General features: G+C 39.2%; 1 protein-coding gene across 22 annotated transcripts in view; it reads right to left on the bottom strand.

The window, feature by feature from the left end:
• The window catches only part of FBXO38 (F-box protein 38), a 34,304-nt gene extending 15,542 nt beyond the window's left edge, over positions 1–18,762 (bottom strand). For 9 of the 22 annotated variants that reach the window (XR_003257760.1, XR_003257763.1, XR_003257762.1 and 6 more), the window contains exons 1-17: positions 18,657–18,762; positions 15,689–15,874; positions 14,658–14,791; positions 13,347–13,510; positions 12,774–12,939; positions 12,277–12,414; positions 11,837–11,974; positions 11,368–11,461; positions 10,795–10,925; positions 10,309–10,479; positions 9,283–9,425; positions 8,223–8,445; positions 7,415–7,534; positions 6,054–6,248; positions 3,553–4,269; positions 412–512; positions 195–269 (exon numbers count right to left, since the gene is read on the bottom strand). Coding sequence is in view for 14 of the 22 variants with exons in the window: in XM_026091316.1 (XP_025947101.1) it covers positions 195–269; positions 412–512; positions 3,553–4,269; positions 6,054–6,248; positions 7,415–7,534; positions 8,223–8,445; positions 9,283–9,425; positions 10,309–10,479; positions 10,795–10,925; positions 11,368–11,461; positions 11,837–11,974; positions 12,277–12,414; positions 12,774–12,939; positions 13,347–13,510; positions 14,658–14,791; positions 15,689–15,816 (2,838 nt within the window). In the remaining 8 variants the exon portion in view is untranslated. Of the gene's footprint in view, positions 1–194; positions 270–411; positions 513–3,552; positions 4,270–6,053; positions 6,249–7,414; positions 7,535–8,222; positions 8,446–9,282; positions 9,426–10,308; positions 10,480–10,794; positions 10,926–11,367; positions 11,462–11,836; positions 11,975–12,276; positions 12,415–12,773; positions 12,940–13,346; positions 13,511–14,165; positions 14,347–14,657; positions 14,792–15,688; positions 15,875–16,694; positions 16,716–17,925; positions 18,209–18,656 lie in introns of those variants that run through there. The other 13 variants (XM_026091321.1, XM_026091319.1, XM_026091327.1 and 10 more) reach the window with 13 other exon arrangements.
• Positions 18,763–22,663: the final 3,901 nt, after the last annotated feature.

Raw genomic sequence — 22,663 nt, 5'->3', positions numbered from 1 at the left:
CTATGTCATAACCACACTCACATTTAGAGGCAATTACATATCTTTTTTATTTATTTTTTTTAAAAACACCAGTACCTATGCTGTGCTTTCAAAAGTAAATGCCAAAGAATAACAGCTTTCCTCTGCGCATCAAGAAGGACACTGTGGAAAGGCAGGACTTGATGCATCAGTGTAGTCACAAGCATCTGACAAACCTTAGTAAGCACAGTTTTAGCTTGTACTTTGCTCTTCTCGGGCCAAAGTATTGCTGCACCTGAGACAGAAATTTCCTGCATAAGGATAGGACCAAAGAAAGCAGCAACATCAGTTATAATTCAGCTAGCTCTACACCAAACACAAGCTTGTAGTATATCATTGTTCATGAACTCCTGCAGCTGAGAAATCTGTAGCAGAAGAAGAAAAAGACCTTACTTGAACATGATCATCCTCAATAACTGGGTCACTCGTGCTTGTGGACTTGTCAGCTGTCCTTTTCCGCTTTGTGGTTTGTCGCGGCTTTGGCTTGGCCACCTCTGGAAACAGAAAAACAGAAAATCTTTCGTCTGTTTACATTCCAGGAAAACAGTAGAGGCATTTGCTAGCTAACACTTCCAGTAAGACCGTGTATTTGTTAAATAAATCAAAATACCTGTCTGACTTGAAAACAATTGTGTATCTTTTCTAATACAAAAAGCATTTTCAGGTTTGTTGTCAAAATCATTCACGTGGAGTAAAGGAGGGAGGGTGGTTAACAGATTAAAGCACAGGAATGCTGAAACTACTAGTCCAACATCACTCAGCAAGACAGATGCAGAGCCAAGAAAGGAACAGATGCTGGATTGTTATGTTACACTTGATTCTCTACAACAAACACTCTTGACAAATACAAGAATCAGAATAGCTGTAATGTTTTAAACAACAGAAAYAATCTTCTTCAAAGTCTGCTTGTTGCAACTGTTACTAAGTTTCTCCTGAATTTGTAAAGGATGCCCAGGTTTAAAAAACAAAAAAAACCCAAAAAACAAAAAAAACACTTTGAGGTCCCCAAGCTGCTTCTCACTATTTCATGCACCAGTGACATCAAATTCTTGCTGTATTTTAAACAACAAGCTTTTGAAAAGAAATGCTAATAGATGAACTCTTACATTAGAAAAAAAAATTAGAATTAATTTTCTGTAATTAACAGATCTAAAATGAGCTATTTTAGTAAGTGAAACTTCAACTTTTTCTTTTAAACAGATGGCATGTTTACAAAGATTCACAATCAAAATAAAAATGCAAAATATTAGAGACAATATATTAACTACTTTGTGCTATACTACCAATAACATTAAAGATGATCTGTTGCCTATGTAACATCAAAATCCATCCATGCATGTAAACTATTAATTACAGCTGACATTCACTAGGCCTGTGAAAGTGCAGAATTTAGGCTACTCCTTTAGGGCATCCACAGTTTGGAAAATGTAATGTTAAATAGCCAATCTGTGGTACATATGCATCATCATCATTAGGTTTTTTTGACAATTCCTAAAATATCTACAGATAGTGAAATACTTCCTAGCTATGACATTGGAGAAATATTTCAATTTTGTCTTGAATGGTTCAAGGCACACACCTAGATCAAGAAATCTTTACAGAAAGTTTAACATAACATGCTTTCTAACATGTAAAAAGCTTGCTTCACTACAGATGAGTACTAGAAGAAGCCTAAATAAAAACGCTTATTATAAGAAAGAGTATACCTTGTATTTTTACTGAGGTATCCTGCACTTCAAAAGGCCTTTAGCCAGATAGCCTGTGGTAACAACACTTAACATTTCACTTTAATATTTCACTTGTTCCACTGCTTAATATGAATGTATAATTTCAAGAAAAATAATTACTTCCATCATCAAACATAGCTTTGTTAYAGAAGCCAGAAACCAATGTCATTTATGCCAGAATAATAGAAAACATTGATATTCAAGGCACATTTTTAGACCATATGTGGAAAGGTTTTTTTTGCAAGTTTTACTCTAATTGTAAACAACTAGTATATTCCATTCTAGAGAGGAAAAAGCATCATAGTGGCCAGGCAGAAGAAACTTCACTGTTTTCTGTATGAAGCAATGATTTACATGATCAAAATGATGTATCAAATCTCATACCCTGCCTCAAGCATCAGCTACTACTTGATGCTTCAAAGAGGGAAAAACTGCATAAAGATGTACATGTAATTCTATGGAGCTGGGAAAAAGAGTTCTGCCTTGAGCAGGCAAATCAGCTTAAGGCTAAACATAGGAAATACCAAACATTTTTTCTCCATGAGCAGAACAGATCTTGCTCCTGACCAACAACATGAAGACAGAGCTACTCTCAGGATACCCTAATTTAATACCTAGATCTGACTTGCTTCATTTTATTGTTGGTAGTGAGTAGATGAGGATAAAGTCTTTTCTTTTGTTTTTAGTAGATTAATTACTAGTCATTATAAGGTAAGCAAGAAAATACATATTTTAAATTTAATACAAAGACCAAGTCATCAATCTGAAATGCATTTAGCTACGGAACAGCTTCCTAGGTGAWTTAAGTTTCATTAACGCTTGGGAAATTGAGATAAACTAGAAAGACACCAGCAAATAGTCACACGAGACACTAGGAATCATTCCATGTTAACAGATATGAAACTGATTACTTCAGTGTTTTCCACCTCCAACACATGCAGCTCTAACAAACATGTTTAATTTTTCAGTTTCATTTTACTTGGCAGATATTCTCAGCAAAGAATTCTGGATATATGAAGTAATTGTGAAATGTGCTACACCAGACTAAGATGATTATTTTGGCAAGGAAGTATACTAGGAAGAAACAAAAGATGTCAGCAAGTTCCCCTCTCACATCTATTTTTCCCTGTCAACATTTCTGGCTTCATTACAGCAATTCAGAGGTTTTTGTTTGTTTTATTGTTTTTATCTTGTTTTATAAGATGTGAAATACAACTCTAATAAAAAGACAATTTTCAACAAGTTTGATGGTCAGGCCTTATGCACTTGGAAGTAGAATCCAATACGCAGGTGCACAAACTTCTGCAGTATTACAGCTCAATTATAATTATGTCTGTCTTTATTTGCTGACAAAGTATCAGTTATTAACCTTTGCTCTCTTGCTAAGATCTGAGCATACCTGCTCTCTTCTTCCTTTTTTAAAGGGAGAATTTTAATAGGGGAGACAGTCTTATGTTTGAATGAATAACAGCCTTCACAGGAAAAGAGACACTCTCAAAAAAAGTTGCATTTGGTCTTCAAATGAGTAAATCAAACACCATTTAGTATGTGTGGGTAATGCGCACACACACATATATTTGCACAGAGAAAGAAGTCATTGGCACTCTTTACAGAGAGATTCATTAATTTACTTAGCCATGGCAGTGAAGTCAGACGTTTCTGTTCCATCAATATGCTTATCCTTTAATTATTAATCAATAACATTAATGCTTAACTTCATTATTACTTGGGGGTGTTGCTTTTATTCAATAGTTTCACTCCAGCACAGTAGTTTACTCAGAAATGAACATATGCTTATGGGTCATACCTGACTCTGACACCAGAGGGACATGGGACAGCTTGCTTCTAGCTCTTGTTAGTGGTCGGCGTGGATACTCTTCTTTATACTCCATCTCATAGCTCCTTGGCTGTGAGCCAGTGCTTTCCTCCTCACTGGCAGGCCCACAAGCACTCCCACTAGTCCTCTCATCACTCGTCTCTACTGGAGACCCACAGTTTGGCAGAGTCCTAAGTGCAAAATCTGACCCAGCTCTGTTTGGTCCACTTCTGCAGGCTCCACTTGTGGATGGGCATTCCCCATCACAACACCCACTAGTCCTCCGTTGTGTGTCCTGAGGCTTATAGCAGGAACACCTGGAACAAACGGAGCTCTCCTCAGTCTCTCTCTCACTGGAAGCTTCACTCTTACAAGGTGAGCAGACACACTGCCTGGATTCATCTGCAATCGCTGGACTGGTGCCAGCAGAGCGGCTATTAGCTGTCTGCGCACAGTCAGGACTAGCAGCAGCAGTGCAGGAGTTGGATGTTCCCGTTGATCCTGTAGCATTACTGCAACCTGGGTAAGAATCTTTGTTTTTGTTCCTTTCAGGCATGTCACTTGCTGCTTTCATGTCTGCTTTAATCTGCTCACTTGTTACTTGACAGCCTTTCTCACAGCTGCTTTCCTCAGTATGGAACTGCTTTGTCTGGCCCACCTGGCTGGCACTACACCTCTTCCGCAAGGGCGTCTTGCCTTTACCACTCACTGTTAATGAAAGAGTTAAGCATGAGAGAACAATGGGATAACCCAACACACAGTTTAAATAAATGCTGAGTGCTACTCTGCTAGGGGTTACTTCAAATAGGAGGTGGCCTAGAGGCCAGTGACAAATCTTGGGGGGACCATTTTTGTATCACAACTCTTTCCAGTGCTACAGAAATTAAATATAATTCCAGCAGTTGCTGAATCTCTCATGATGTCCTGAAGCTATTTCTGTAGTGATGTGCCGCTGTGTTTGCCAGTAAATGAGATATATATTCACCAGAGAGGCTAAAACTTCCACACAGCAGCTCACTGGTTAAAAAGGTCAAAGCACAAAAATTTGAAATGAAAAACACACTGAAAATAGGCTTTCATTTTCTGAAATATGAGGAACAAATCTGAGGAATTAAGTAGTAACATAGATGTGACTGAACTTTATGTTTTCATTAGCAACCTTTAGCTCCAGTTCTGGGTATGAAAAATGGTGTGAATAGGAAGTATTAGTCTCACCTTACAGTTGAATTAAAAAAAACATAGTGAATAGTGTCCAAATCATGATCAGAACTTAAATGTCTCCTCTGTCTTAATCCTCTCATCCAATTAGACTAAGCATTAGCCAGTTAGCCTAAAAAACATTAGAAGCACTACAAAAGTTTCCAAAATTAGCTTTTAGCTATTACAGGTTATTTCAACCCCAAACAAGAACTGACCTCACCTTTATAGCACAGCACTCTACAAGTTTCCAAGTTGAAACCACCAGTCTTGCTGAAGTGTATCAAAGTAACAGGGGGGCTGATGTGTAGGGAATATGCTAGTTACAAGCAGGAATCTACTTGTTTCATTACAGCTTTGATTTGCCCTAGGCTTTGCAGAAATAAAACCAGTATTAGGCCAGTAAGTTTCTCAGTCCTTCACAAAACAGGAATTTTATGTTAACTGCTTAGCTAAATACTCATTAAGGCTTAATACCATGTGTACTTCATCTGTCAATTATTTAGAATTTATAATTCAACCTTGACTTTCTCCTTACTTGTGTACGTTACTTAGAATACAAACTACAAGAAATAGTAAGCCATCTGTGTTATTGGAAAGGCAGCACTTCCTAYGGCATCAGACACAGGAGCCACACTTGGTATCATGGATGTACAGCTAACAGCTGTAAACTCTACAAGAGACAGAAAGCCTTTTTCTGTCTCTACAGTCATCATACCATTATGATGCCCCAGGCCTCTAACTCTGAGGGATGCCACTGAATGAGTGTTGCTCAATGGTGAGGATGACAGAGTACTGGACATCACCCTGAATTCTAACTAATTTTCAAAGTTCCCATCAAAGATGAAGTTCTCCTTAAAGTGTCCCCTTTGGGACACTCCTACAGGGCTTGCATGAACCTAAAGATGGCCAAATCCCCTCATGCATTTGCCCCGCATGTCACATTTTGTATTAGCAGCAATGCTTTGACAGATGGATCACCAACAACATAGTTGCAAATCTGGCTTCATAAACTGTATGCACTTGCAAATACAGAACAGCTGCAGGTTTCTGCAGGCACAGTAGTGCAGTGCCACCATTTTTGATCTGCTTCCCTACAGTGACTATGTGATCAGAGTGCTTAGAGAGATGTGCTCCTACATCTCCATTCTAGCTTTATAACAGGAAGGAGGAGGTTGGGGCAAACAAATAAGCCTGCATTATACAAAGCCGGAAATAAAACCAAACTAGATTGTTTTCTCATTGGAAAACTGAAGCTTAAGAATAAATTTTGCCCAGCAGCACCCAGCCCTTACCCAACTCTTTCACACCTGAAGGCTCTCTAGTTTCCACTGGATCTCTGGCTTTCTCTTCTCCATCTGAGTAATTCTGTGCAATGCTGTTAGTGATGCAGGCTCTTGAAGTCCCCATGTTTTCTTCCTCATCCTCACTGTCTGAATCATGGACAGTAATAGGTGCTGCTTTTRCAACAGGCTGAATGCCACTTGGTCCTGAAAACAGTAGAAAAGTGCCAACAGCTCATACAAAAAAAGCCAAGCATGTATAAGAGCACTGAAGAACTAAGAACTGCTTGGAAAAGTGACAAGAGGAGATGATTTTGGTTGAATTTAGCCACCTTTTAATTTAGCCATCCTTCTGTGGATGCCGCCTCATTAAACCCCCAAATTATAGCATTCTAGCTTGTAGGGGGAATAGTGTGTCAATATAAGACAAAATGTAGGCTTTCTATAATGTTTCTCTGTTTCAGAATATCTAAAAGTTCTTCCGCAATAGTAAAAGTAACTGCAGAACTATTWTAACGAGTCCCTGAAGCCTCCAAAGAGACAGGAATGTTGGTCAGGACAACTGCAATTATTCTTCACCCACAAAAGCGCGTAAGATCCTCTCTGAACAACCAGTAGACGTGGACAGGAAAAGGGCCCAGAAAATTCATCAATCCCTCCCCTGATAGCATGAGTTATCAGCCTTGAATACAAGCGTGCTTTATTAGTTACCACTCTTGCCTATAACCAAAAGCACGAGCCAATCACAGTGACATACCTGCCTGTGAATAATGCAAGAAATGAATATGAAGTAAAATAATCTTTTCAGGAGCTATCTTGAGAAAGTGAACAGATCCAGCATATCTGTATGCCAGTTAGTGTTGCTAACACTATATTTACTATTTATTTACATATTTACTAGGCAAACGTGTTGTCCGGCAAATGGTAGATTAAAAAAAAAAAAAAAATCAAGACTGCTTAATGGATGTCACTAATACAAATTAAATGAACACTAGAACAAACTGTTCTGGCTTGAATGCAACCAAAAAGAGATTCTGTAAGTTGCAGTGGAAGAAGTGAGGCCATTAACAMCACTATCAGAACAAGACAAGCTTATTCAGGTATTTTAAGGTTCTTGTTATACTCAACACAAAAATAAGCCTTTCAAACCAAGATCTTTTGCTCCATACACAGAAGAAAACAGGAGATTTTAAAAGCAGTTTTAAAATAGAATAAAATTCCTTTGCAGCAGTAGGCTGTGCTAACAACATTATTTCAAATGCACCAGACATCCCCGCTAAAGAAAACCATTCAAAAATCAGACTTACACTGAAGAATTTAACCCCTCAAGAAGAAGATGCTGAAAAGCAATTTCCTTCCAAAACTGAAATTACCTGCTTGCTCTTCATCAACCTCCATAGGAACAACAGCCTGGCTTTGAGCAGAGACCTCATTCTGACCTTGCACAACAGCAACCCCTTCTTCCTGTGCCACCTCCTCCATCTCATTCAGTGCTGAAAAGATTGAGATAAGGTCAAGAGGAAGAAATGGAAGAACAGAGCCCATAAGCAGAGCAGAGACTCAACTGGTACCCACAGAGGCATCGAAGAGACACCAAGAAATAAGTAACAGCTGCCTTGATTCCTTCAATGAGTCTCAAAGGATGCACATCAAAGCTCCTCACAGATTTGTTCTACATCTTCTCCTTAGCTAAGGCCCCAGCCTAACTTTTGAGTTTACTTCTCCCAAAATTTCCACTCGTCAAAAGCTTTGTTCTACTGCAGTAAGCAGTACATCCAAGATTTCCATATTCATTCCTTCAAATGACTTTGCTGGTAAAGCTTAAAAATATACCAGACACTGTGATACACTCCCAGCCCCAGCCAGAGAGGCCTAGAAAACCACTTCCATAGACCAGTATCATACTGAAACTTTAAACAGGTAACACCTGTACTACAGTAAGTTACTGATGGAAAGTGTAATATGCCTCCATCAGCTACTAGATAAAATACAAAGATGCTTTTATTATACATACGGATATCAGAGATGTGCAGACAGCCTTCAAAAAAGTTTAAAGTTACATACCAAGAACCATAAGAGTAATAAGTTTTCAACGTATATTCACATCTTCTCTAGGACCCTATGTAAATGGCAATGCCAAGTAAAAGCACTCCCTGCAAAGGTTCAGAGATTAGTGGTTACCCTCAGCTGCAATTTGCTGTTCTTCAGCCTGCCCATCTTGCCGCAGCTCATTCTCCTCATTCTGGTCATTTGGATGTTGGTGATTGTTGTGGTGGATGTTGGGATTATTGTTATTCTGGTGGTTATTGTTGTTGTCATTGTCATTGTTAGAGTTCTGATTACTGACCAAGGCAGATGAGACACCAATCCCTGTGCCTGCACTTAGGCCGACACGAGCACAACCCTGAAACAAAGAACAACTATATCAATTTGGAAACACTGGTACTTACCTACACAACATATCCTAAGGCCAATAAAAGAGACATTGTGTCAGTATTATCTAGGATGGCAGAACAACATGCACACACGTTGGACAAAGGACCTAATTCTAATATTTGCTTATGCTACACATTGCAGAGGTCTGTCCAAGTTTGGCAACCCCAAAAAAACTTTCCCCTCTTACTTTATTAAATGTGATTTCATATGCTATGGGATCATAACAGCTCACCATAGACAGGAGATTATATACAGTCTTCCCAGAACACAGTGGCCTTAAGATAGAAAACTGCTTTTTTTCCTCATTCATTCTATGCAACCAGTATTCATTACAACAACTGTTAGAAAGACTTGTGTGTTACAGCACAGGAATAGAAGAGGCAACATGAAGAAATAAAATTTCTAAGCTTTAAAAACACTCATATATGGGAATGGTATCCCTTTTTCACCACCTACAAAATCATAAAAGTCCTTAGCATTGTGAACAGGTCCCTAAGCATGAAAAAGAAATCATATAAAAAGTAACAGTAAAGTCAAACAGCAGCAGAGACCTCAACAGAAACAGAATCCATTCTGGTCTTATTTTCTGATCATATATTCATTCATGATCATGCTCACCATTGCTCCTATCAACAAAAGAAACTGTAATGCTCTTCCTAACATACTATATTGATAGCATATGCAAACCTGAGTCAAGCTATTTAAATAATTACAACTTTAAAAAGCATGTATAACAACAGAAGTTCAATAAATTTTAGATGAGCTGGTAACATTAAAATGCAAAACCATACCCTGAAAGGCTCACCTTAGGAGGTTCACGGAACATCTGGTCAAGAGAAATAAATTCTAAGCTTGGCAATAACTCAATGAACTGACTGAAAGAATCTAGTTTTATCGCATGGCATCGCACCAGGGTGAGGTCAACCAGCCGGGTCCATCTTGAATGATCTGCAAAAGAGGAAAAGATGCATTTCTTGGAAGATTCCTACCTCACTTATTTTCCATTATAATCTTTCCAGATTTGAGACTAGGCATCTTCGGTATCTCCAATCCGACAGTTATCAGCATCATTATAGTTCCAAACCCTACATCATCTCTTACATTTGCTAAGAAAGAGAACAAGCAGTAGCATGAGGAAAAAAAATACCTCTTATTATGTCTTTTTCCATGTCCCACCAATTTTTAAATTTTAATCAAGGAAACAAGTTAATTCTGTGGATATCTAAATTTGTTACACTGTGTTACCCTGCATACAGTTCCTATGAGTAATGTCACATCATTCTATTATATTATTCAATGATTACACAAAATTAATTTACAGTTTTGGGTTTATTTTATAAAATGCTAGTATCCAAGTGACAAGAACCCCATTCTCTTTCTCACTGATCTCTAGTACTTTTATCATCTCTCAGAAAAGGAAAATGAAATCAAACAGGCCACACAGTTTACAATTTTCTCATTATCAGACCTACAAGAATCAGCATTCAAGAAGTATTAATTACTTAAAATATGCATATCAGAAGTGGGATAAACTGCCATTTTTGTGATGTTTTGTTATACTCTAAAACAAAAAAAAATTTCTTCCCCATGTATCAGCGCAAATAAACACACTTACATTTATATATTGAATTTCCATACACAAAGCATGCACGTAGTCAATAAATCTTGCAGTCTTGTGCAAGTACATTTCACCACCTCAAGCTTTCCTTTTAAAAAATAGCTATTATGCTTTTTCACTGAGTAGTTTAAACTAAAAGGTTAAATTTAAAAATCTCAAGYTTTATGTGAGCTATTCATATAATCTCTCTAACATTTCAAAAGCGTACTATACCTGTGATCCAATTATTTGGGTTGTGTAGATGTGGGCAGTTGTAAATGACCAGATACTTGATGCAAGAAAACACTTCATTTACAGCTTTCATACCAATGTCTGTAATAATTCCTGGATTTTCAACCACATCAGCCAAGCCGTACTTCACCAAGTCCCCATTTGTCATTTTACCTATGGAAAGGACAGCAGCAAATACAGCAATACATTTCAGCATGATTTTCTAATTCCATATTTAGACCAGTTTGGACTAAACAGATCAGATTATTACTTCAGCTCAGTAAAGCTGAGACATTCCCAGTTTCAGTGAGAGTTTCAGAAAAAGAAGGAGAAAAAATATATATATATATGGCTGTATAAGATCTGGAGCCTCAGTAAGTGCACATTTATATTCTTTTTAATCACTCTTAGAAAATTATTAAAAACATACAAATTTATTTTATCCTAGTATTTGCCAAATAATTTAGGGACTTTAAAAAAGTGTCATACACTGTAGTAAAAACTCATCAACATATCCTAGATGAAGGGTTTCAAACTGCGGGAATTCCAGTTCAGCCATCTTCAGAGCAGAAAAAACACCATCTTTGGTCAAGGAAGGCTGGATCCGCACTTCATGCAACCTGAAAGCAATCAACCATGGTTCATATTAAAAGGTGCACCAAATCACAATAACTGTAGAGACCACTCAAGAGGCGGCTCTCTGGTAGCAGAATGAAAATATTCTTTTAACAATAGCAGGATTAAGAGGATACTTGTATCTTTATGGCACTATTTGGCAGTTACATAGCAATATCAGCCACTGAGCTAACTATGAGACTAACAGCATTGAACTCTTTTCAGATGGAAGCTTGAGAACAAGGCTTATGACACAGTGAGTCAGCAGCAGACAGAACTCCAATTATTTTTCTAACCACAGAATATTCTTGTCATATAGAGTTTACAAGTACTTTACTCCTTAAACTTTTAAAGGTTGTTCTGCTTCTTCATGCTCTTGGACTTCATTACTAAGATAATTATTTTGACAAAGGAGAAGAGGGAAAAGAAAGATCTGAAGGTGCATACCTTCGTGCAGCAGTTATGATGAGGTAGCCAAGATCCACTTCAAGAGCATTCTTGCAAGCTCCCAGAACTATAGTGTGCAAATTCCTAAAGCCACCTGACAAACAAAAGCCATTCTTTCACTTTAGTCACAGATCACAACCTTAAACTTTGTAAATTTCTCCGGTGTCATCACCAGAGGTGGATTAAGAACAAAACACACACCTTTTTTAGCAAAACAACATAAAATATATTTCAACCCACCTCCCTCAAACCCTGCCAGTTCCATTCACCAACAAATGCAATTGGAAAGGTTAACTTATTAGTCAAGAGATAATTCCAGGTAAAAGATTAAAACAATACTCAGTACAAAGCTATATTTAGCACACCACAGATTAACCAAGAAAGGACATGCTACAGAAAAAAAGCTAAGCCTCACATGCCTCAAGCCTTTTTTTTTTTTTTTAGTACAGGAGGATAGAAATTTTCATACCTGATCTCCAGCTATCTTCTACAACATGCTGGATAAGTCCCCCAAGAAAAGGAACACGAACAAGTTCTAAATGCTCCAAATTTCGGGCAGAAGCCAAGCCCGTCACTAAGGGTACATACTTCAAAGAATTTGTGGGTCCTACAAAGAACAGACCAATACAAAGAAAGTTATTCATTTAACAAAACTGAACATACCATGTTAAGTCAAAGATGCCCATATAAATCCATCTGGATCAGAATGTCAACAGAAACATGCAGCACCAAAAACAGTACAGGAGAGGAACACATTTCCATCAAACGTCATGAATAAAACAATGACTTCTTTTGGAATATTGCATAGCAAAAAACAAATACTAAGATTTCCATTTGCAGCTTTAACAGAATTAGCAGATCTTCTACATGCTAAAACATCCCCTCTGTAAATGAATTCCTCTCTCTTACCTGCACAATTCCTCATGACAAAAGTGCGTAAGCTGATACAAAGAAAATCTTTAAAAGGTTGTGGTTTGGTGAGTCTCACCCACTTCAGATAAAGGTGCCTCAGCATTGGGATACAAGGAATTTCAGGGACATTCACTCCTAATAATAAATAAACAAAAGTTCAAATCACATACCATTTTAAACAAGCTTTCAAGTACAAACTCTAGGATAAGGTTCTCAGGATTAATTACCTTGGCTTTAAAAGAGAAATGTTTCCTTTGCTACTGGACATATGGGAAAAGTTGTAACCTTTTTAAACACGAGTTCTTTACCTCAGTTTGTCAACACAGTTTATTAGCATTCGCACTTTGGACCTGCTATCATATATATGGTAACTAATAATTCAAAAATGCCACATGTCAAATTCCCTCCCTTGAAAAGAATGACAATCCCGCAGAATTTCAAAGCCTTTAAATTCATTTGTATTTAAGTCAACTAATTTACCATTAAACACTTACCTACTAAGTGCAAAGTCTGAATTTTAGCTCCTATAGGAATTTTCAGTTTGTTCTCAGGAGGGATTGGAAAAGCACCATTACGATTACGAAACTTCCCTAAAATATGAACTTGTGGCATGTACGTCCAAATAGCTTCCACCAGCTCCAAATGAGAGGTCTCAACACCCTGGAATAAAGTAAGCAAAGCAAATGCTCTAATACCAGTTTAAGCAACAGTATCCTCTTAACCATGTGAACGTCTCAGTAAGGCGCAGAACATAATGCAGTGTGCCATTTCATTTTAAATTTGCAGAAATACTTGTCTTTTCAAAAGCAGAAGGATCAGAGTTTTAGTTCACTGCTGAACTTAAGAACACCTGTGATTCCCGCTGTTGCAACTAAAAACAGTACTCATTTGAAAATTAGTTGCACATTTGCAGATGTGGTCACAATTAACTCCTACTCTGTACAGTCAGGTCTGAATACAAAAAGCCCTATAAGCATACTAACAATGGGTCCCTGCCACATATTTCTTCTGCACTGGGGATCATCTCAGCTGTTGAAGGATGTTCTCTCTTGAGTCTGACCACTCACCAGCAGATTTGGACAGGCCTGCAAAGCCTCTAAAACTCCAGGAATGCTGAAAGCTTCATGGCCACGGACTCTGCGTCTTTCAAGATACCTGGGATGAAGACCATAAAGTTGTTCAATGTCTGGCATCTTCCTCAGCAGCGTTAGGAAACTGGAATCAGTGAAACCTAAGATGACAACAAGAGATTTGGTATTTGTGTGACAGCAGGTAGCTAGTTGTAAAGGGAAAGCCAAGTATGTTGTTCTCATTGTATAGCAGTATAAATTCTACAATGTCAGAAGATGTATTCAGTGAAGCAACAGTTTCTCTTCCGTCTCCAGATTCTAAAATTATGACCTACAAACTCTTCTGCCTTGAATTCTGCAGGCTTGCTATGTGTGTCGTCCAGGGCAGTTACAGGGTTACAGAGTTAACTATATACTTTCCCTTCTTGGATGAAGCACCTCTACAAGCTGTCAGACTCTGTGTGCCTCTATCTTTCTTGGAATTCCATTTATCAACTATCTGGCTCAAAAACGCCCAACTGGTTCAGTTATCTGCAGTTCTTCACTATTCACCACAGCTCACAATTCCCAAAGAAACGAGACAGTTTCTTAAAGCAAAGGATTGCTTTATTCTAACATGACACAAGACAAGGCTTTTAAAGCAGTAAGTTATGATAAGATAAATGTAAGTATAGATAAGTCTAGCCATCTACCTGATATCAGACCTAATATAACTTTGCAGAGCCCCTAATTCTTAGAATTCACTCATTTTATCTCTCTCCCCCAACACAAACCCCAGCAGTGTATTTTAAATCCAACAGAAATCCTAATACTCACAGAGTTGACCTAGGTTGCCAAATTTATCTATTGATCTGAAGATGGCTTGAGGTGTGACATCAAAACTTATTTATTCTTACATTGTTAAGTGTTGGCAGATGAGTTGCTCTCTCATTCCATTGTATTTTTTCCTGCCTGCATGCAAACAGCCTCTTCTTGGATTAACCCTTGGATTAACTCCCTTACAATAATCAGACAAACACAGATTGTATTTACAGATTGCTACAGAGAATCCCCATTTCTGCTACAGCAATATTCAATATATACATATATATTTATATATACATACACGTATATACAGACATATAATTTTTCCAAACCACTTAAGGAAGCCACCCAAATCTCACAAAAGTCAAAAGGAATTAAATATCTAACTCTTTTTATTGCTTTTGAAAATTTACCCTACATGTGTCAGTATAAGTAATAGTATAGTATAGCCAGCTTTGCTCAATACCAGATTAATGCCATATCTTAAGTGAGTGCATTACTCACCAGTGGGCATGTATTCCCACCAGCGGCCTGCACATAAATCCACAACCTTCACCACTCGCAGATACAGAGTGACTGCTTCCTTCAGCTTCCGGGACAGACATTCCATGCACATGATATCCTGCAAGGGAAGGTACCTTTGGGAGAGGAAAAAACACCCCTCTGATTTATCAAAAGCAGATCCTTTTCAACTTCTTCCAAAGAACACCCTAAGAATGACTACATGAAGTCAGACATTTCTAACACCCAGCAACATTAATTCAAACAGAATTTTCAGACACAACTCTAGTAAAGTGTGAAATTTGGCTATGCAGAGGGACCTAGCAATTTTTGACACAGAATATAGGATATTTAAGTTACAAAAATAAAGAAACTTAAACTTGGGAGTTGCTTTAGTTCTCTAATAAATACTTCTGACCAAAACAGTCATATTTGCCACAATGGTTTCTACATAGTATAATTAAAGGTATTTTCATTTTCTAATACATACTGTACTCAATTTACAAATACTCTGGGGGAGCTATTGTTTTTAAAAAACTTTTCAGTAGGACATTATGTCTTGAACATAATTGGCACTGGAGAAGGACCATCTTGGAGAAGGACAGGGCTGTAGGGAAGATTCATCATCAAGATGAATCATCAAGATTCACTCATCCAGATGCTTTAACATATGCACTATGAATTGGATGCAGCAATTTCAAAATACGTTTCTCAGCTATTACATCTACACCGCAATCAATAATTAAAAACTTGCTACCACACACCAGTGAACAAAATTAAATCGTATTGTCCTTTTTTTATTTCTTCGTGCCACCATTCATGACATTCACATAAGTTAATTTTCAAAGAGGCCAGATGAATCCTGGAACTGAAAGACCATTTCTCACCCCTTTTTATCCACCACTTTATGCCTTCTACATATACACTTTCTGAATATTATGTGACACAAGCATCAGTGCAGGAAAAATCAGTACAGAGGAAAAAACAGAAAATACAACAATAAACAATAAATCAATTTCTTATAAGCTTCTCACCTAAAGATGTGGCAAAGCACTTCATGAGAGAGCTGGTTCATGTAATCTTTTGGCTCATCAGCTTTGGTAGACTCAGAGCCTTCCCTGTTCACTGAGCATGGTTTCACATTTTTCCGTCTGGGACCCATATTTGCAATGATTTCTGATTAAATGAAATGTTCACAATGTTATGCAAAATCAGTGCAACTGAAAGAGAACAGAAAAGAGACAGAGAGTAGAGGAGAACAGACCAATTAAGGTTAGTTCACAAAAAAAGAAAAAAAAAAMCAGCAAAACTTGTCAATAAAGACTAAYGCTAGTACAGCCAAACTGAATTAGCTAAGAAACATTTTACCAGGAAGTTACAATGCACCTCATGCATGAGGTCTCAGACTAACTTGACAAATGAATTAGATAAACCAGAAAGTCCCCCTGGACTAAGGGAGATTGATAAAGGGGAAGATCACCACAGGTTTAATCAGAGATCACTTATTTTATAGTTTCTTTACATTTGAGAGAATAAAATGTCTTCAGAGGTACCATCCACACACTAGTTGATCAAGACAAATCACGACAAAACCTCTGCTGAGACTAGATTACTAAGCAAATACCAACTAGACACATTCCAGTGACACAGAAAGCACACATCACATGTCTACCAGAAACAGATGTATGTTTGCATTTATTAAGAAAAAACAAACTTCTATCAACCTTTCCTGAAAAATGTCCTATTAAAAGTCCTCAAATTAGCTCTTCTTAGAGGTAAGAATACTAAATGAAATACTGAGGTTGCTAAGTTAAAGATCAAAGTTTCAAAAAACCTGTAAGATCTTGCCTCAGCAGCCATGTGCAGAATATCCTCTCCCCTTTCCCTTTACTGAAAAGGCAGATTAACATGTTCTGTCTATATTGTCCAACAGCATAATACTGTGACAGACAGACTGAAATAACAATATGTTCTAAATATAAGAAGTAACAAATAAAAAAATGAAAATAAAATATAAACTTAATGCTAACAGTAAAATACCTGAGTTAACATCTCATGCAGACAAATGACATGAGAAACGTCTTCACCACTGCTACTGCTTCTTCACTACTACTGCTAAGCTATTTAGCTGAGGAATGCTTTTCGGTAAGTGGGGTAAAGCATCATTAATTCAGTAAACCTGTTTAACAGGTTAATACCAAAATTCAGTGGATGAGGGGGAAAAAAAAAAGGACAGCTTTTGGAAAAACTTCAATTTTCAAAACTTCAAATCATAGATGCTTCTGTACAGCATTTACTGTGATATAAATATATTAGCGTTTGCTTCACATTATGCAAAAATGGCACCTGAGCAGAAAGACAAAATAGCGCTCAAAAATGAAATGAAAAATTTTGCTTTCTCCAACACATATGATTTATATGCTGGCACAAAACTTGAAACATTAATAGCTCCATTGTTATCTAATTATTGAAAAACATGCTTTCACGCATTTTCATACGCATTTTAAATTATTGTGTGTTGCCATAATTAATTTTATTTAAAATGGAGGTATTAAAATAATTAACTTAGCTCCTTCTTCAAGCAAACAGCATGAAATGTATYTCTACTCCTTTGGGTTGGTTGGGATTTCACCAGACAAATATAAAGACACTAATTCGTTGGCTGTACATAAATGTTTTTTTTTTTTTTAAGTGCACACTGGAAGAGTTTTGGATTTCTTTGCAATATTACACTTTGTTAGATCCAAGATGGATAATGCAATACTGTTCAACTACACAAAGCCTGAAGTTGACTTAAAACTACTTATGAGATTAGGTTTTGATAAAAAACAAATATTACATGGATTCCAAGTGAATATCACCTTATCACTTAATCTGAGCAGACAGCAGCATACAACATAAACTCTAGATTAATACAGACATATGACAGAGTTGTATATAAAGTACGGTGTTAAAAGGTAAAAAGACTATGCGATATAAGGTAAGAGGAAATTAAGATTGTAATAAACAGACTAGCATATAGCAAGAACATCTGGAAAATCCAGTAAGGTTTAAAGGCAATGAGCACAGCTCTCCCCGTGGGTTTGGACTGTAGTTTAGCTTGGATCCCTCAACTCTTACCACTAAGGTGGAAAAGAAAGATTTCACCTCTCTTACAGCTGCAGTCTCTGCAAAATACATGCTCCTCTAGATTCTATTTTGAAGTAACACATGTACCCTTAACATCTCATTCTACATTACCAGAATGACCCCATTAAAAACAAAAAGGTACCTCTGCTGTTTAATAAAGCAGGCAAAGCAGTTTTGTTCTCCCCAACTAAAATAATCCACAAGACTCTTTAGACGAACATTATCTCCTTGATTAGGAGCTACTACGCTGAACTCAAAAGGCTTAAAGAGCAAGGGAAAAAAGCCCTCAGGAGAAGCCGGCCTGCGAGCCGGGCCGCCGGGGGGGCCCAGGCGTTCCTCGGCAGCAACGGCCGCTCAAAACGTTGAGGCAACACCGACAGACGGGCTAGTAAGGCCGAACTTAACGTGGGCGTTTTCTTTAAAAAGGGGGGGGAAAAAAGTTTATTTGCGCCAAGTAAGTAACTGGCTGTGCAGAAGGCCTCCTCAGAGCCCCCTCCCCTGGCGGCCCCCCCGCGCCCCGCTCCCGGCCGCGCCCCGCTCCCGCCGCAGGCCCGGGCCAGCCGCCAGCCGCTGCTCCGCTCGCCAAACGCGGCCGCTCCCCCGCTCCCGGGCAGCGCCGCTCTCCTCGGGGGCTGTCACGCCGCGGGGCCGGCCCGCGCCGCCCCCAGGCCCGCGCCCGGGCAGCGACGGCCAGAGGATGGAGGGGGGGGAGGGGACCGGGACGCCGGCGTCTCTTCGCCGCACCAGGCCCATCGGCTGCGGAAGGACGAGGACGGGAACGGGCCGGGGGGCCTGCAGCCCCCGGCGCAGGGCCCTAGCCGTGCCTCCGCCCGCCCGGCCCCGGCCCCGGCCCCGGCCCCCGCCAGCCCTTACCTGCCCCTCAGCGCCGCCCTGTTATTGTGGCCGCGGGGGGAGGGATAACCCCGGCAGCGCTTCCTGCCGCCCCCTTCCGCCAGCGCCGCCGCGCTTCCGGCACCGGCGGGAGGAGGCAGCGCAACGCAGCTCCGCCCCGCCCCGCCGCCATCTTGGCGTGGCCACCGCGTGGTGGAGCGCTCCCGCAGACATCTTGGGTGCGGCGTCTCATCCGCCATGTTTAGTGTGTCGCGCCGGGGGCCGCTCTGCTGGTGGCGGCCGCGGTGCTCGCCGCCGCCTGCGCGCCGCTCGCCAGCGCTCCCTCGGTCGGGCCCCGGGGAGTATTTAGGCGCCTAACAGGCAGGGACAGGGAAGCGGCTGCGGCTTTTGGAGGGAAGGGACGGGTGAGCCCGACAGGCCGGGCGAGCAGGGCTGGCGCAAGGGCAGCGCCCAACCCGAGGTGCTGGCTCAGCCCCAGGCCACAGCAGGGCTCCGAAGTCCCCCCCCAATCGTATGGCCATTGGAAGTAATAAAAATTACATTCCAGCCACTGTTCTGTATGAAACTACAAAGTGATATGCTCTTTGCCAAGGTTTTAATGTGGCCTTGAGGGTCCTGCTAGTTGCTTCTGGCAAAGCATGTTAAGTGGAATTTATGCTGTCTGTTTTAATCTGTCTGTTTAGATTGATCCCAGTGGAAATGCCAATTTACTTAAAATCTTGGAGATGCGTTTCACACAAACCCCAAGGAGTTGAGCAACAAAGCCCATTTATAATTGAACAGATTAGTATTTGTGGGTTTTTTTCCCATGTGAAGGCCAAAGTGAGAAAAGTCAGTTACTAATGAAATGATCTTTCCAGAAAAATCCACAATGCTCTGTGGTGAAATACGAAGCAACAAAATAAATCTTTCTAGTTCCACTATGTAGAATAATCAAAATAAGGCACAGGCACTATTAGGAATCCCAGGTGTACATGAAGCATTGAGACCATTTTTTGGGGGAGTCATACTGCAAATCCCATTCATGCCTTAAACATGTTATTTCATTTGTAGTTCTAAAACAGCTGCAATGCACTAGATGCCCTGATCCCATACAGTAAAATATTCCAGACAGACACATTGCAATCCCTCAGTTAGAGATTACGCTACTCACATTTTGCCTTTGTTTTGTGCTTTGTGGTACAGTACCCCTCCCCTTCTCTGGGAAACTGGAAAAGAATTTAGCCATTGCAATCAGATATAGAGCACTACCTTGCATATTAAAACCTCTTCTAAGGAAGGTCTTACATTAAACTAAAAGAGACAGTCTATATGTGTAATTGATTGCCACAAGCACTTATGTATATGTATGTCTGATAACATATTAATGTTATTGCTCCAGTGCCAACCCATCTTTGCATAGTCAACCACATCAACAGATAATATAGAAACTTCTTGTTTGAAATTTGTAGTCTCATTTTTAAATAAACCAAAACAGACCAATGTATTCATAATGTTGGTGGTAGATGAACATTCACACCAATGAGGAAACACACACAGTGGTCCAAAGCACAGCAGTCTGGGAATAAGGGAAGACCACACTGGATGAGATTTGTGACCTCACTGCTGGGTAAAAGCATAGAGTGACATTCACATTTACTTTAGGGTTACTCCTATTTATCCCAACTGTGACATGGCTTCAGGGAATGCTCCTCTTTAGCTTTTCCTCAGGATGTTAGAAGCAATTCTCATGTTTAGGGTCAAGTAACTGTTCTGTCCAAGTGTTGTTCTTGTTCATGCCTCTGCTAGCTTTAACATCATCACAGCTGCCTCCGGAGAAGATAGCAGGGACATCTATTATTTAATGTCTCATGCAATCTTACCCACAACCTGACTGCCATATAGAGTGGTGTTTTCCATTCATATAAGATTCTTTCTTTACAAAAAAGAGCAGAAGAAAGCAGCATAGCAGAGTGCAGCAGAAGGATGACCCAATAACAGGAATGCATGCAGGATTGACTGAATTTACGGTTGCTGAGAAGAACTGGTGCRACTCAGACTATTGCTGAACACAAAACAATTTTTAACAGCTATTCAAAACATAGGGAGAGACTCTTCTTGGCAATCAGTATAGGTTTTAAGCCTGTCAGCATCACCATCCAGAAGTTTAGACCCCAAACTATAAAGAAAAGAGGCAAATGATGTCTCCTCAGAAAAGAAGCCAAATAGAAGAGTAGTTCCTTTAATAGCAGGATGTAAGTCTAGTAATGCTTGTTTGTTTTTTCCCCGAAAGAGAGGACGTTTAGAGGCAATAAGATTTCAAAAAGACACAAAAAAGACTTAATTGAATTAAGGAGTTGGGCAGAACAGTTTTTCTGTTAAGCTTTTGGATAAGCAATCAGAGTATGTGACTGGTTAGGTGGTTACAAAACACAATAGAAACAGAAAACACCTTCTTTTCTCTTGGAAGAAACCCAGTAACTTCTTATCGCACAGATCAATTACATGTGGTTCATTGTCAGAGTTGAAAATAGTTTGTTGGTCCTACTTCCTCTTTTCTCCAGTGCTACATTTGGCGATTTGTAGTTTGAGGCACTCAAAGATACTTAAACAAGAACCCGAAGCAAAACAATTAGAAACCAGAGATACAGGGCAGCCATCAAGAGGATATATAATAAAAATAACATTGTTATCATCTTAATCAGGAATCCTGATTATTTCAATAACAGGTATTATTGAAATCACAAAAATAATAGACCTGAGGGAATTAATGTATTCCCTAGGGGAGGGAGTCTACTATCCATGGACTCTCCATACTTACTGTGGTCTCCTACAAGATGTTTCAAAGCTTTAATCCACTGAGAGGGCAAACACTTTGTCCTAACTGATGTCAAAATTGGGCACTAACAGCTTATATATGGTTAACAAAAGTTTGTTAACATTTCAAAATTTAAAGGCTCTAAGGGAGCAATTGATTGAGTACCCTTCTAGCTCCAAATAGAAACTGCCAGCTGAGAAAATCTTCTAGAACCTGCACATTTAAGTATATCAATAGTCCAAAATTAACAATTTATGTATCTCTTTTCTTGTACCTACACCTATCAATATAATTCCTAGACACTATCTTAGTATACCCTAAATACCAACATATAAATACCTTCTTTCTAGAAAAGAGCATCTCTTTCCATATTTATAAGAAAAGTGGTACCTAATGTGTCTCACCTGCATTACTTAGTCAGCAGTTAATACTTTGCTTCTCTCTCCACAGCTGATACCTGATAAAAACTTAATCAAAGAGATTCTGCAACACTGGGTTCCTCTCATACCTGAGTAATGTTTTCATCAGGGTTTAAATATCTACTCCCACATTTTCCTGCCTCTTTCACATAGAAATGTACTTTTTTAACAAGGTTAAGCTTTAAAAGAATTAGTTCTATTTTCTGAAGTTATGCACATCCCCCTCTTTCATCCTGAAAAGCTTAACATTTTATAAAATCTTTGGCACTAGTGTAGCACTGGTATTGTAAAAATAGTTACTCCTCATTGCTAACACTTACTAGTTTTGGCCTGTTTCATTGAAATGACACCATACTGCCTGTATCCGTGTCTGGCTGTTGCAGCTCACATCTGCACTGGCCCTATGTTTGGTAATGAGACATAATTCAAACATACAGTTTCCAAATACCTGAACTTGGTTCAGGAAGGATTCTGGGGATACACGTCTGTTCCCCTTGGAGATTATGGGCAAAGTGGTCTCAGTTTGGACAATTATATCCTTATTTGCAGTAGTTTGAAGTTACCAGATCCAGAGTGCTCTTGGTAATCAGGGAGGTTTGCAAAGTAATGATATCACTTCTCATATATATTAACTATGGAAGCCCTGGCAGATTGTGTGCTACTAGGGTGTTTTGGCTGCACTGAGTGGAACAGTCTCTGCTGTCCCTTACTATAAGCAACCCAGGGCTGTCTTCTCTTGCCCTAGTTGATGAGAGCTTTTGTGGTTTTCTCTAACTGAGAAAGAGATAGTTCAGTTACCCGGTGAGCAGGTT

The sequence above is a fragment of the Apteryx rowi genome, unplaced genomic scaffold (assembly GCF_003343035.1).
Source record: "Apteryx rowi isolate R43461 unplaced genomic scaffold, aptRow1 scaffold_90, whole genome shotgun sequence".
NCBI classification, from domain to species: Eukaryota; Metazoa; Chordata; class Aves; order Apterygiformes; family Apterygidae; genus Apteryx; species Apteryx rowi.
The sequence above is the reverse complement of the archived record's forward strand: the minus strand, read 5'-3'. Positions and strand labels throughout refer to the sequence as shown.